Here is a 12,322-nt window from a genome sequence, read left to right on the forward strand (position 1 = left end):
AACTCTCCTGCTTTTTCTGTGATCCAGTGGATATTGCAATTTGATCTGTGGTTCCTCTGCCCTTTCTAAATCCAGCTTGAACATCTGGAAGTTCATGGTTCATGTACTATTCAAGTCTGGCTTGGAGAATTTTGAGCATCTTTGCTAGCGTGTGAAATGAATGCAATTGTGTGGTAGTTTGAGCATTCGTTGACATTGCCTTTCTTTGGGATTGGAATGAAAACTGACCTTTTCCAGTCCCTTGGCCACTGCTGAGTTTTCCAGATTTGCTGGCATATTGGGTGCAGCATTTTCACAGCATCATCTTTTAAGATTTGAAATAGCTTAACTGGAATTCCATCACCTCCACTAGCTTTGTTTGTAGTGATGCTTCCTAAGGCCCACTTGACTTTGCATTCCAGGATGTCTGACTGTAGATGAGGAATAACACCATCGTGTTTATCTGGGTCATGAAGTTTTTTTTTTTTTATAGGTCTTCTGTGTATTCTTGCCACTTTCTGCTTCTGTTAGGCCCATACCATTTCTGTCCTTTATTGTGCCCATCTGTGCATGAAATGTTCCCTTGGTGTTGGTGTCTCTAATTTTCTTGAAGAGATCTCTATAGTCTTTCCCATTCCATTGTTTTCCTCTATTTCTTTGCATTGATCACCGAGGAAGGCTTTCTTATCTCTCCTTGCTATTCTTTGGAAATCTTGATAGAGATCACATTAAATCTGAAATTGCTTTGGATACTATTGCCATTTTAACATTAATTCTCCCAGTCCAAGAGCTTGGGATATTTTTCCATGTTTTGAATCATCTTTAATTTCCTTTATTAATATTTCATAGTTCTCAGCATGTAAATCTGTGGTATTAGAGGTGATTTCTTTATACTGTCTCCTTCCTTCTGCTGACTAGGTTTTGTTTGTTCTAATTCTTTTAGGTTGTGGGTTAAGTTTTTTTTGTGATTTTTCTTGTTTCTTAAAGAAGGCCTGTATCACTGAGAACTTCTAGAACTGCATTTATTGCATCCCATAGATTTTTAAGGTTTTTTTTTGGTTGTCATTTGTCTTGAGGTATTTCTAAATTTCCTTTTGGATTTCCTCTTTGACCTGTTGGTTTTTTAGTAGCATGTTGTTTAGTCTGCATGCAGTTGTTTTTTTCTTGATGCTTTTTCTGTGCTTGATTTCTACTTTCATGCCTTTCTAGTTTCAAAACTTCCCTAAAAGTTGCTGCTTTTTTGTTCTCTTTTCTAGAGTAAGGAATACTTACAGTTGATTTGGATCAACTGAGCAGCCCCTGAAATAGTGAGGGTAGCTCAGGGAACTTCCTTCCTTTCTGATTTCTATCTGGGAATCCAACTGGGAGGTGATTTTGGGGGTGGATTTGTGGAGGATATTGACCCAAACAGATGAGTGATACTGGCCTACAGACATAACAGAAATTAGCATCTCCATGGAGACAATCAGTGAGCTTATAAATGCATCTTTACAGCGAAAATAGCCTTTTTTGTTAAAGGAATTCATGAATACTAAATCAGGAAAAATATACTCAATATATATTTATAAAAAAGCTTTGTACTTTATTTAACTCCATACAAAATGTGGTGATTAAAAACATTAAATAGGTTGAGTTTTATTTTGAAGATCATTAAGTCAGTTTTTAAAAGGTAATGATTTTGCTTTGGTCACCTTAGCCATCTTTTACTTACAGCTCCCCTTCCTTTGTTACAAGCAGGTGCTATAAACAGCAACTTTCTGGCTTATATCCTTTAGGAGTGAACGAACTTCTCCTTCCAGTCTTACTAATTCTTGAGCTTTATCTTCTAAATATTTTTGATTGTCCTCATATTTTCTTTCTAAATCTGTGGGAGATAAAAATAAAAGGTCTGAGCAGTTATACTATGGTGATCTCAAAATCAAAGACTGATCCTCTTTTATAGTGATTCATGGGGTCACGGAGAGTCGGACACGACTGAGCGACTGAACTGAACTGAAGTACTTGAGACAGAGTGAATGGTACTTTACCTTTTAAATAAACTCTAAGAAAATAAGTTAAAAAAATCTACCTTTCAGAAGTTGCAGTTTGCTGTTTGCTTGAGCCAAAAGTGTTTTTGCTTCATTTTGTAACATTTCTGCTTTCCTTCTGGCATCTGCTGACTCTTCGGTTTTCTTGGCAATTAAATTTTCTACTTTCTTGTACTTTTCATCAAGTTCATTGTCCAGAGTCTGCAGATCGACATTTTGGTAGAAAAAGGTAATAATGTTAGTGTCAGTAATATAATTGTGGCAGTCTTAGATCATGTAGATGCTAACTTGCATAGCTAGCATTCTGAATTAAAGGGTACTCAGGTTTCAAGCTACACAATAGTAAGTAACTGAAAACATTAATTTGAAATGGTATAATTAGATATAACATTGACATAATTTTTTATTATTATTTTATATATTTTTTGGTTATTATTGGAGTATAGTTGCTTTACAGTGTTGTGTTTTTATTGTACAACAAAGTGAATTATCTATATGCATGTATATATCCCGTTTTTGGATTTCTTTTCCATTTATGTCATCACAGAGCACTGAGTAGAGTTCCCTTTGCTATACAGCAGGTTCTCATTCCGTTCTGTTCCGTCGCTCAGTTGTGTCTGACTCTTTGCGACCCCGTGGACTGTAGCCTACCAGGCTTCTCCATCCATGGGATCCTCCAGGCAAGAATACTGGAGTGGGTTACCATCTCCTTCTCCAGGGGATCTTCCCGACCCAGGGATCGAACCCGGGTCTCCCACATTGGAGGCAGACGCTTTAACCTCTGAGCCACCAGGAAAGCCCAGGTTCTCATTACTTATCTATTTTACACATAGTATCAATAGTATATATATGTCAGGTCACCCCCAATCTCCCCATTCCCCCTTGGTATCCATGTTTGTTCTCTATATCTGTGTCTCTCTGCTTTGTAAATAAGATTGTCTATATCAGTTTTTCCAGATTCTACGTCTATGTGTTAATGTACAATGTTCTTTTTCCTCTTTCTGACTTTACTCTCTGGGTCCGTCCATATCTCCACAAATGACCGAGTTTTGTTTCTGACATGATTTTTTAAAATGAAAAGATGTCAAAGACATGGTGGAGTTGCTGTAAGTCCCTGGGGGACTGGTTTTTTGTTTTATTGGAGGTGCTGTAGGAGAAATTCATGGAAGGAGAGTTAGAGAAATAGATTTTCTCAAAGGTAGGTGTGCCAAGATCCAAATATTTAGACATCAGAAAAAAGTGGGAGGAAAGTTGACTAGGGTTGATAGTGACTTGATACCAGGAAACCAGAGGGAAAAGGCAGATTCAACAAAAAGAAGGGCAAGATTTTAGTCATTCTTTTTAGGAACACTGTTCAAAAAATAGCTATTTATAGAAGAATTTCACTGTCAAGATTTTACTGTTTATTTGTAATCAAGTTTCATATTTATGCAGAATGTCCTGTAATATGACTCCTTGGCTGATTTATGTTCTTAGACCTGCAGGAAACTAGCCCACAATGAAAAAGATGTGGCAGTGAACTTAATGTTCTCTTTCCCAAACTCAAGCTATAGGGAAGTTACCTGTATGTAATGCCTAAAAACTATAGCAGCTTCTAGGAAAGGTCTTGATTTCATTCAGTTTATAGCTTCCTACTATTCATTTAAGAGTTTCAGCACTCCCCTGAAAAGTTTAAAAAGGTTTCTTTAGTGATAAATATTTACTGACACAAATTTAAAAATTAAATGTGTTTCAGTGATTACTTGGCTTCTAGTGAAAAATTGGGGCTTGAGACTTTTCTCTGCAAAATATAGTACTTTCCAGTGAGAAGGAAGAGGTGGTTAATTCCAAATGAGCACAGAAGAGGTGAGATATGGTTCCCTACTAACTGTTGTCTGTTACGGATTCTTTAAGCATTTTCTACCCTGCTTGTAAAGATTTCTCAAATGGCCAGCTTTATGTTTGACATAAAGCTCTTCCTAATTGAAATACAAGTTCAATATGCTTGTTAAATTAATTTCATTTTTCTAAACCCTTACCCAAGTTTGGATTTGAGGGCCTACATCTCGTGTATGGATATTTTCTATCCACTCCCATTCTTTTCCATCTTTGTCTTTAAAGATTGCTGTTTCAAAACAGGTCACCCAAGATGTTTCTGATGAATAACCATGTTAAGTCCATTCCAAGGAAGGCCTGGAGGAGAGCAGTTGCTCCCTTGTCCACACAGCTGTGCAGTAACAAAGCTTTACTTACCTTCTTAACATCTTCTGCACTTTGTTTCACAGTGTATACTACTTTTTCAATATATTCTGCCTCCCCAGAATTCTGGGCAGCTTTCCGCTTAAGTTCTTCCACATTCCTTTCTAGCTCGCTGATGCGCTGGGAGGCATTGAACAAAGTTTCCTCAGAAGCTGCTGTTTCAGACTCTATCTGAAAGTATATAATGGATTAAATTCAGCAAACCATTAATTTAGGAAGTGGTATTAAGTGCTATGAATTCAAGTGTAGAGGAAGATTTAAAAGGCTGCTGTGCCATTGCTCTAGAAGTAATACTAAAAAATTCAAGAAAGCTGATATAAAGTGCCCCACTTCAAAATAGTCTCTGCTACATCTCATATATTTTATTCTTTCAGTACTCTGACTGTCTAGGCTGAAATTTATGTAAATTTTTTCTTACTGAACCACTCCCAGGCAGTTTGATGTGTCAAGAAAGCATTTTAAGGACACCTGCAAGGTGTCTTTCGGAGAAGGCAATGGCAAGCCGCTCCAGTACTCTTGTCTAGAAAATCCCATGGACGGAGGAGCCTGATAGGCTGCAGTCCATGGGGTCGCAAAGAGTCTGACACGACTGAGCGACTTCACTTTCACACATTGGAGAAGGAAATGGCAACCCACTCCAGTGTTCTTGCCTGGAGAATCCCAGGGATGGGGGAGCCTGGTGGGCTGCTGTCTATGGGGTCACACAGAGTCAGACACGACTGAAGTGACTTAGCAGCAGCAAGGTGTGTTTAGCCAAGGACACTCTGGCAAAATGGTATTCACAAGGAAGCTGATGTGAGCAAAGGGATAGCCACATAACTTTCTAAATTAATGTGGGTGGGGAAACTGTAACTTCCAGTCAATTTTAGTTTTTTTTCTATCAGCTGTAAATGTTAAGCTCTACTAGTGGAGATTAAACCACTTTGGGAGCTATCTGCAAGGTTAATTTGAGTGTTTTCAGCTAATTAATGAAGAAAGACCTGGAAACCAGGAATGTTAAAACTATGAAAAGTTACTATAGGATTGTGACGTGGCATAGACCTGGGAAAGTTACAACTGGAAGCTGTAAGTACTCAAGAATTATTTAGGGAAAAAGTATCTCATCTGGGCAACTGGGGAGGGTCCATGTTTGATCTCTTTTCAAAGTATAATCAATAAATACTGATTTTTTTTTAAAGATAGCCAAAGTAAACCTGACCCAAGACAGAAGAACCAGTTTCATTGAGCACCTAATTTTTCTTAAAAATGATCTTCAAGGATGGTTCTGTTCTGAAGAATAATGTCGTAACTAGTGGATCAGTATACACATGTGCTCAAAGTTGTGACTATTTCAAACCAAATGATTCTTCATCTGAGAGTTCACCTATTAATTAGGAAACAATTCTTAGGGAGTATTCTTAGAAGATAACACTTCAGTAAGTGAATAGTTTGTGTCAAGCTTTCATTAGTATGGTTTAGAGCTTCTCTTTCTTACTGTTTACCTGAAACACTTCCTACCCTCCAAGGTTTCATCTTTAAATAAATTGCATCATCAAGCCAAATATCTCATCTACAGTTTGATTAATAGTTTCCATTTTGCTTTTCAAAATAGTCATTTTCTGAAAGTCACTTAAAGTTCATTTACATGTTAACAGCACACTGACAAGATTGAAACACCTAGAGATAAAGCAGAGGGTTAGAGCACAGATTGCTGGGGAAATATGATGTTTCTAAATTTGATTAAGTAGCCTGAAGAAAGGGCCTTATATATAATACTCAAAACTTAAAGTGGCTGAGGAACTGTCTGGCTTCATTTTACTGAGAGTAATGGGCTTATATTAACTAATGGTAGGGAAAGCAGATTGAAAAACCATCTCCCAGGTTTCAAATATGATGGGTTGTTGTCTTGAGAAGGGGGATTGGAAGCAAGTAAGATAAGCATCTAATTTCAGAGTTTTAAGTTTTTAGACTACAGCACTAAATCCATGTGAATAATTCTTTTTTTAGTGAATGTCTTTAATATTTGGTAGACTCTACAGGTCTTTTCCTCAGTTGTGTCCGACTCTTAGCGACCCCATGGACTGCAGCCCACCAGGCTCCTCCGTCCATAGGTGTTCCTGCCTGGAGAATCCCAGGGATGGGGGAGCCTGGTGGGCTGCCGTCTATGGGGTCGCACAGAGTTGGACACAACTGAAGCGACTTAGCAGCAGCAACAACAGCAAGGGTATCTTGCGTGTAAGTTTCCCATGCATTCTGCATAAAACAAACTGTCTAGCTGTAAGAGCTCTGTTGTTATTTAGTTGTTAAGTCATGTCTGACTCACTTGCAACCCCATGGACTGTAGCCTGCCAGGCTCTTCTGTCCATGGGATTTTCTAGGCAAGAATACTGGAGGGTGTTGCCATTTCATTCTCCAGAGGATATTCCTGACCCAGGAATTGAACCCATGTTTCCTGCATTGGTAGGTGGATTCTTTACCACTGAGCCATCTGGGAAGTAAGAGCTCTATCAGGTTCATCTAAAATTAGGTATTAGAAGCAGACAATTTAATTCATTGCTTTCCAGTGGTTTTCAAAACTATAGTAAAGTTTTTTGTGAATGATCACCTCATAAATCTAGTCTTAACTATGTAGTTGCTTTTGGGCTGCAAAAGCTTACTCTGCCCATCCTGTGTCTCCATCTAGAGATGTTCTAAAACTGAATATTAATAGTATGTTTCATACTAAATAGAATCTTATTCCTTGAAGGAACTGGAAACTCTTATTATCTTAAGGCTTTTTGTGGGGATGCAAATGAAAGGGGGTTTGATATTTGTTTGCAGGCTCCTTTTTTCCCCTAGAAAACAAGACTTTTAGCATCTGTGCTAAGGGAGTAGTTCAGATTTATTAAAGGACTCCTTTGATGTTCAGCTGTAAGAATTTTCATAGGTAACTGTCAGATGTGCTTCTTTTCTGACAAATGTATGTATTAGTATGTTTTCTGCCATACACAACAATGACTGCAGTCTCCTACCGAAGTGAGCAGGTTCTGGGTTCCCTGGATGTCTTCGTCTGCTTGTTTAATTGCCTTCTCTGCTGCAATCTGGGCCTTTTCTGCTTCTTCCAGAGCTTCCCTTACCATGTCTGCAGTGACTTTAACATCTGTTGCACTTTTGCTGAGTAAAAAGAACAGAGTGATACATGTGAACAAGAAAAAAGTCCTTGGTCTTCTTTTAGAGACCAGCTTTCCTGAAGTGACACAGACTCCCACTGGTCACTCAGTGAGAAATGTCACTAATGAAAGAAAAGACTTTACTCCATGCTGCTGCTGCTAAGTCACTTCAGTCATGTCCGACTCTGTGCGACCCCATAGATGGCAGGCCACCAGGTTCCCCCATCCCTGAGATTCTCCAGGCAAGAACACTGGAGTGGGTTGCCATTTCCTTTTCCAATACATGAAAGTGAAAGTGAAGTCGCTCAGTCGTGTCCGACTCTTAGCGATCCCGTGGACTGCAGCCTGCCAGGCTCCTCCGTCCATGGGATTTTCCAGGCAAGAGTACTGGTTACTCCATGCTAGATACACAAAATGAGCTCCGCTAAATGGCATATAATACTGTGCTCAGATACCTGGCTTTTTGGGCTTCTTCTAACAACATCTCAGCTCTGGCAATGTCAGCCGCACTTTGCTGTAGAATAACCTCTACTTGAGAAAGGCTTTCAACCCGTTGACGAATATCTTCTGTCAAGTTCTGTAATTGCTGTGGAGTGCTAGGCATTTCCATTTTCAAGACTTCGTTAGCAACTGCTTCAATGCTGTCTAGATCAGCACTATCTTCTGTTAAAAGTAAAAAGCAAAGATGGTTCACTCTTTCAACCATATTGGTCATCTGCTACAGTATGTTCAGCCTGGTGGGATTATACCAAGCAAAGGTACTTCCTATTTAAGGGTTTTTAATTTGAGTTGGGGAGATGAGACCTACACACAGGAAAAGTAATGCAGACAGTGCATACTACTGGAGTTGGTGACAAGCTGGGGTTGTCAGGGAAGACTCTGGAGGGTGTTGAAGGATGAGAGGGTTTGAGAGAAGAAAGAACATCTCTGGATGGAGAGACAGGAAGGGCAGAGCATGTTACGTGGAAGCTGAGTGAAGTGAATGGTTCAGATTGTAGAAAACTCTACTGCTGCTGCTGCTAAGTCGCTTCAGTCATGTCCGACTCTGCGACCCCATCCCTGGGATTCTCCAGGCGAGAACACTGGAGTGGGTTGCCATTTCCTTCTCCAATGCTTGAAAGTGAAAAGTGAAAGTCAAGTTGCTCAGTCGTGTCTGACTCTTAGCGACCCCATGGACTGCAGCCTACCAGGCCTCTCCGTCCATGGGATTTTCCAGGCAAGAGTACTGGAGTGGGGCGCCAGTGCCTTCTCCAGAAAACTCTACAGGCAAAGGTAAAAAGCTGGAACTTGATCCTAAAAGGCAATGAAAACTTTCAGTTGAAAGACTACTACTGCTGTATATGCAGATGTAAGTGTTGAAATCCCTAATAAATTATCTGGATTCAGGAAATTAGAGAATCCAGTCAGAGAAGGAAGAGAGTCAATATAGTTGTCTTCAGGGAGTTTCAAATGTTAAGTGTGAAAAGAGATGAAAAAATACTGGAGTTTAAATTCTAAGTATGTCACTGATTTTTAAGCTTTTTTTTTTAAACTGATAGAATATTAAAACTATAAAGCCCAGGGAAATACATGATTGAATGATGACCATCACAGAATATTCCATAAGATATTCTTAACAAATACTGTTGGCTCCTTACTTACTTATTCTTCCTTTTTCCTTACTAACAGAATACTGATTTTGTTCAGGTACCAACCAGTAAGTTAAGGTAAGCTTATCAGCTCAGAGTTAAATACTGATTAGCCTGCAGTAATCCCAGAGTTGCCAAGGGTACATTTCATGCAAAGATGGGCACGATAAAGGACAAAAATGGTATGGACCTAACAAGCAGAAGATATTAAGAAGAGGTGGCAAGAATACACAGAAGAACTATACAAAAAAGATCTTCATGACCAAGATAATCACGATGGTGTGATCAATGACCTAGAGCCAGACATCTTGGAATGTGAAGTCAAGGGGGCCTTAGAAAGCATCACTACAAACAAAGCTAGTGGAGGTGATGGAATTCCAGTTGAGCTATTTCAAATCCTGAAAGATGATGCTGTGAAAGTGCTGCACTCAATATGCCAGCAAATTTGGAAAACTCAGACGTGGCCACAGGACTGGAAAAGGTCAGTCTTCATTCCAATGCCAAAGAATGCTCAAACTACCGCACAATTGCACTTATCTCACATGCTAGTAAACTCATGCTCAAAATTCTCCAAGCCAGGCTTCAGCAATATGTAAACCGTGAACTCCCAGATGTTCAGCAGGTTTTAGAAAAGGCAGAGGAACCAGAGATCAAATCACCAACATCCGCTGGATCATGGAGAAAGCAAGAGAGTTCCAGAAAGACATCTATTTCTGCTTCATCGACTATGCCAAAGCCTTTGACTGTGTGGATCACAATCAACTGTGGAACATTCTGAGAGAGATGGGAATACCAGACCACCTGACCTGCCTCTTGAGAAACCTGTGTGCAGGTCAGGAAGCAACAGTTAGAAGTGGACATGGAACAACAGACTGGTTCCAAATAGAAAAAGGAGTACATCAAGGTTGTATATTGTCACCCTGCTTATTTAACTTATATGCAGAGTACATCATGAGGAACACTGGGCTGGATGAAGCACAAGCTGGAATCAGGATTGCTGGGAGAAATATCAAGAAAGAACCTCAGATAGCAGATGACACCACCCTTATGGCAGAAAGTGAAGAGGAACTCAAAAGCCTCTTGATGAAAGTGAAAGAGGAGAGTGAAAAGGTTGGCTTGAAGCTCAACATTCAGAAAACAAAGATCATGGCATCTGGTCCCATCACTTCATGGGAAATAGATGGAGAAACAGTAGAAACAGTGTCAGACTTTTGTTTTTTTGGGCTACAAAATCACTGCGGATGCTGATTGCAGCCATGAAATTAAAAGACGCTTACTCCTTGGAAGGAAAGTTATGACCAACCTTGATAGTATATTAAAAAGCAGAGACATTACTTTGCCAACCAAGGTCCATCTAGTCAAGGCTATGGTTTTTCCAGTGGTCGTGTATGGATGTGAGTTGGACTGTGAAGAAGGCTGATCGCCGAAGAATTGATGCTTTTGAACTGTGGTGCTGGAGAAGACTCTTGAGAGTCCCTTGGACTGCAAGGAGATCCAACCAGTCCACTCTAAAGGAGATCAATCCTGGGTGTTCATTGGAAGGACGGATGCTAAAGCTGAAACTGCAATACTTTGGCCACCTCATGTGATGAGTTGAGTCACTGGAAAAGACTCATGCTGGGAAGGATTGGGGGCGGGAGGAGAAGGGGACGACAGAGAATGAGATGGCTGGATGGCATCACCGACTCTGTGGACATGAGTTTGAGTGAACTCTGGGAGTTGGTGATGGACAGGGAGGACTGGCGTGCTGTGATTCATGGGGTTGCAAAGAGTTGGACACGACTGAGCGACTGAACTGAACTGAACTGAATCCCATTACTATATGGGATTTATGGAAAAGACTTTCTCTATTTAAAAGTGATACAATAAAGAAATAGGTGTTCTCTTTTTCCATAAGCTATTATTGTGTCTTTGTGGAGCTTTGGCAGCCACCTTGTAATGAGGAGGAGCGAACCTGAGAAGAGTTGATATGCTTAATTAAAATGACAGAGCAGAAAGATGAGAAAGGCATGGATTCCAGAATAATGGAGCTACTACTGAACTTATTATGTATTATAAAATAATTCTCTGTTTTGATTACGTTCATTTCAGTTGAGAGTTTTAACTTGTGACCACAACCATCCTCACTGATTGATGGAACTCAAACTGTGACCAGCAACACTTAAGAGCTGGACCACAAATCCTGGAGATTTTCTGTTTCTGTACAGAATGCTTAAGGTACAGAGCTATCTAACCATAAATAAAATATCCTGAAAACAATAGGATTACAAAGCTTTGGGGACAATGGCAAAAAAAATCCTTATAATTAAGGTTCTAATGACATGTATTCTCTAACAGAAGTTCCAAATTCAATTCTCATAGTACATGTTTGACTTCTTGACTTACTACTTGGGTATCACATCAAGTATGTCTTATGTCTGCATAAATGAGATTATTTATATACAGGTACATAAATGTTAAGAAATGAAAATGTTTCTTAATATGGAAATACTTTAAAATTTGGAAGTATTTTATCCCCTGCAAGAAGTTGATTTTATCAAAGTTGCAGATTTGAATTATGGCCTCTCCAGCACTCTTAAAAAATTGTTTTATATTCCAAGATAGTAAGGAATGTCTAAAAGTAAAACGAAAAAATTCCTTACGGGTCAAAAAGTTCCTGATTTGCTTGATCAGATTTCTCAGATCCTCATTGCTCCTGTCCACTTTTTCTTTGGTAGCATTGGTTTTCAACAGAACATCTTGAGCATTTTGTTTTGCCTCATCAGCCCTCAGTTTTGCTTCAGAGACCTATATATGGGGAATGAAATACCCATGGAACAATGTCACTCAAACAGACGAGAATACTACAAATGGTCCAGAAGATGATGACGAAAAACTAAGTATTTGGAATCATGGGTTTTAGAAACATCTCCCATTCAACCATACTACTGTGTAGACAAAGTAATCAGTGTATCAATTCCTTACATAGCTAGGGCTAGCATATACAATTTTTTCCCCCAGTTTTTTGACCTGTAAGATGTTCTTTAGTCTTTTTCTCGGGTTCCAACATACATACTTCAGTTAACATGAAGTTAATACTTCATGTCACTTCAGAAGAATAAAAGCTCAATTGAAATAAAAGCTGGATGTATTCATAACCCTGGACCCATGGTTATTAACATGGATATTTCAAATTATCATAATGAGAAATAAGCAAATTCTTAGCCCACCTATGAATAAAACCTCATCTCCCTGATCTCACAAAAACTTTCACATTTTCTTATTCAGCATTTGATATTGATTTCTCCCTTTCAGGTTCTCTATAACTGAAAGCAAACAAAAA

General features: G+C 39.2%; 1 protein-coding gene across 1 annotated transcript in view; it reads right to left on the bottom strand.

Moving 5' to 3' along the window:
* Window positions 1–1,538: 1,538 nt before the first annotated feature.
* Window positions 1,539–12,322, bottom strand: part of LAMB1 (laminin subunit beta 1) — a 78,625-nt gene continuing 67,841 nt past the window's right edge. Inside the window, exons 29-34 of the mRNA XM_055420783.2 lie at window positions 11,643–11,787; window positions 7,828–8,035; window positions 7,235–7,376; window positions 4,239–4,415; window positions 2,048–2,207; window positions 1,539–1,843 (exon numbers count right to left, since the gene is read on the bottom strand). Coding sequence (XP_055276758.2) covers window positions 1,707–1,843; window positions 2,048–2,207; window positions 4,239–4,415; window positions 7,235–7,376; window positions 7,828–8,035; window positions 11,643–11,787 — 969 coding nt within the window. The 3' untranslated portion in view covers window positions 1,539–1,706. The remainder of the gene's footprint in view (window positions 1,844–2,047; window positions 2,208–4,238; window positions 4,416–7,234; window positions 7,377–7,827; window positions 8,036–11,642; window positions 11,788–12,322) is intronic.

The sequence above is a fragment of the Moschus berezovskii genome, chromosome 3 (assembly GCF_049115385.1).
Source record: "Moschus berezovskii isolate FMDL1 chromosome 3, NW_MosBer_1.0, whole genome shotgun sequence".
Lineage (NCBI taxonomy): Eukaryota > Metazoa > Chordata > Mammalia > Artiodactyla > Moschidae > Moschus > Moschus berezovskii.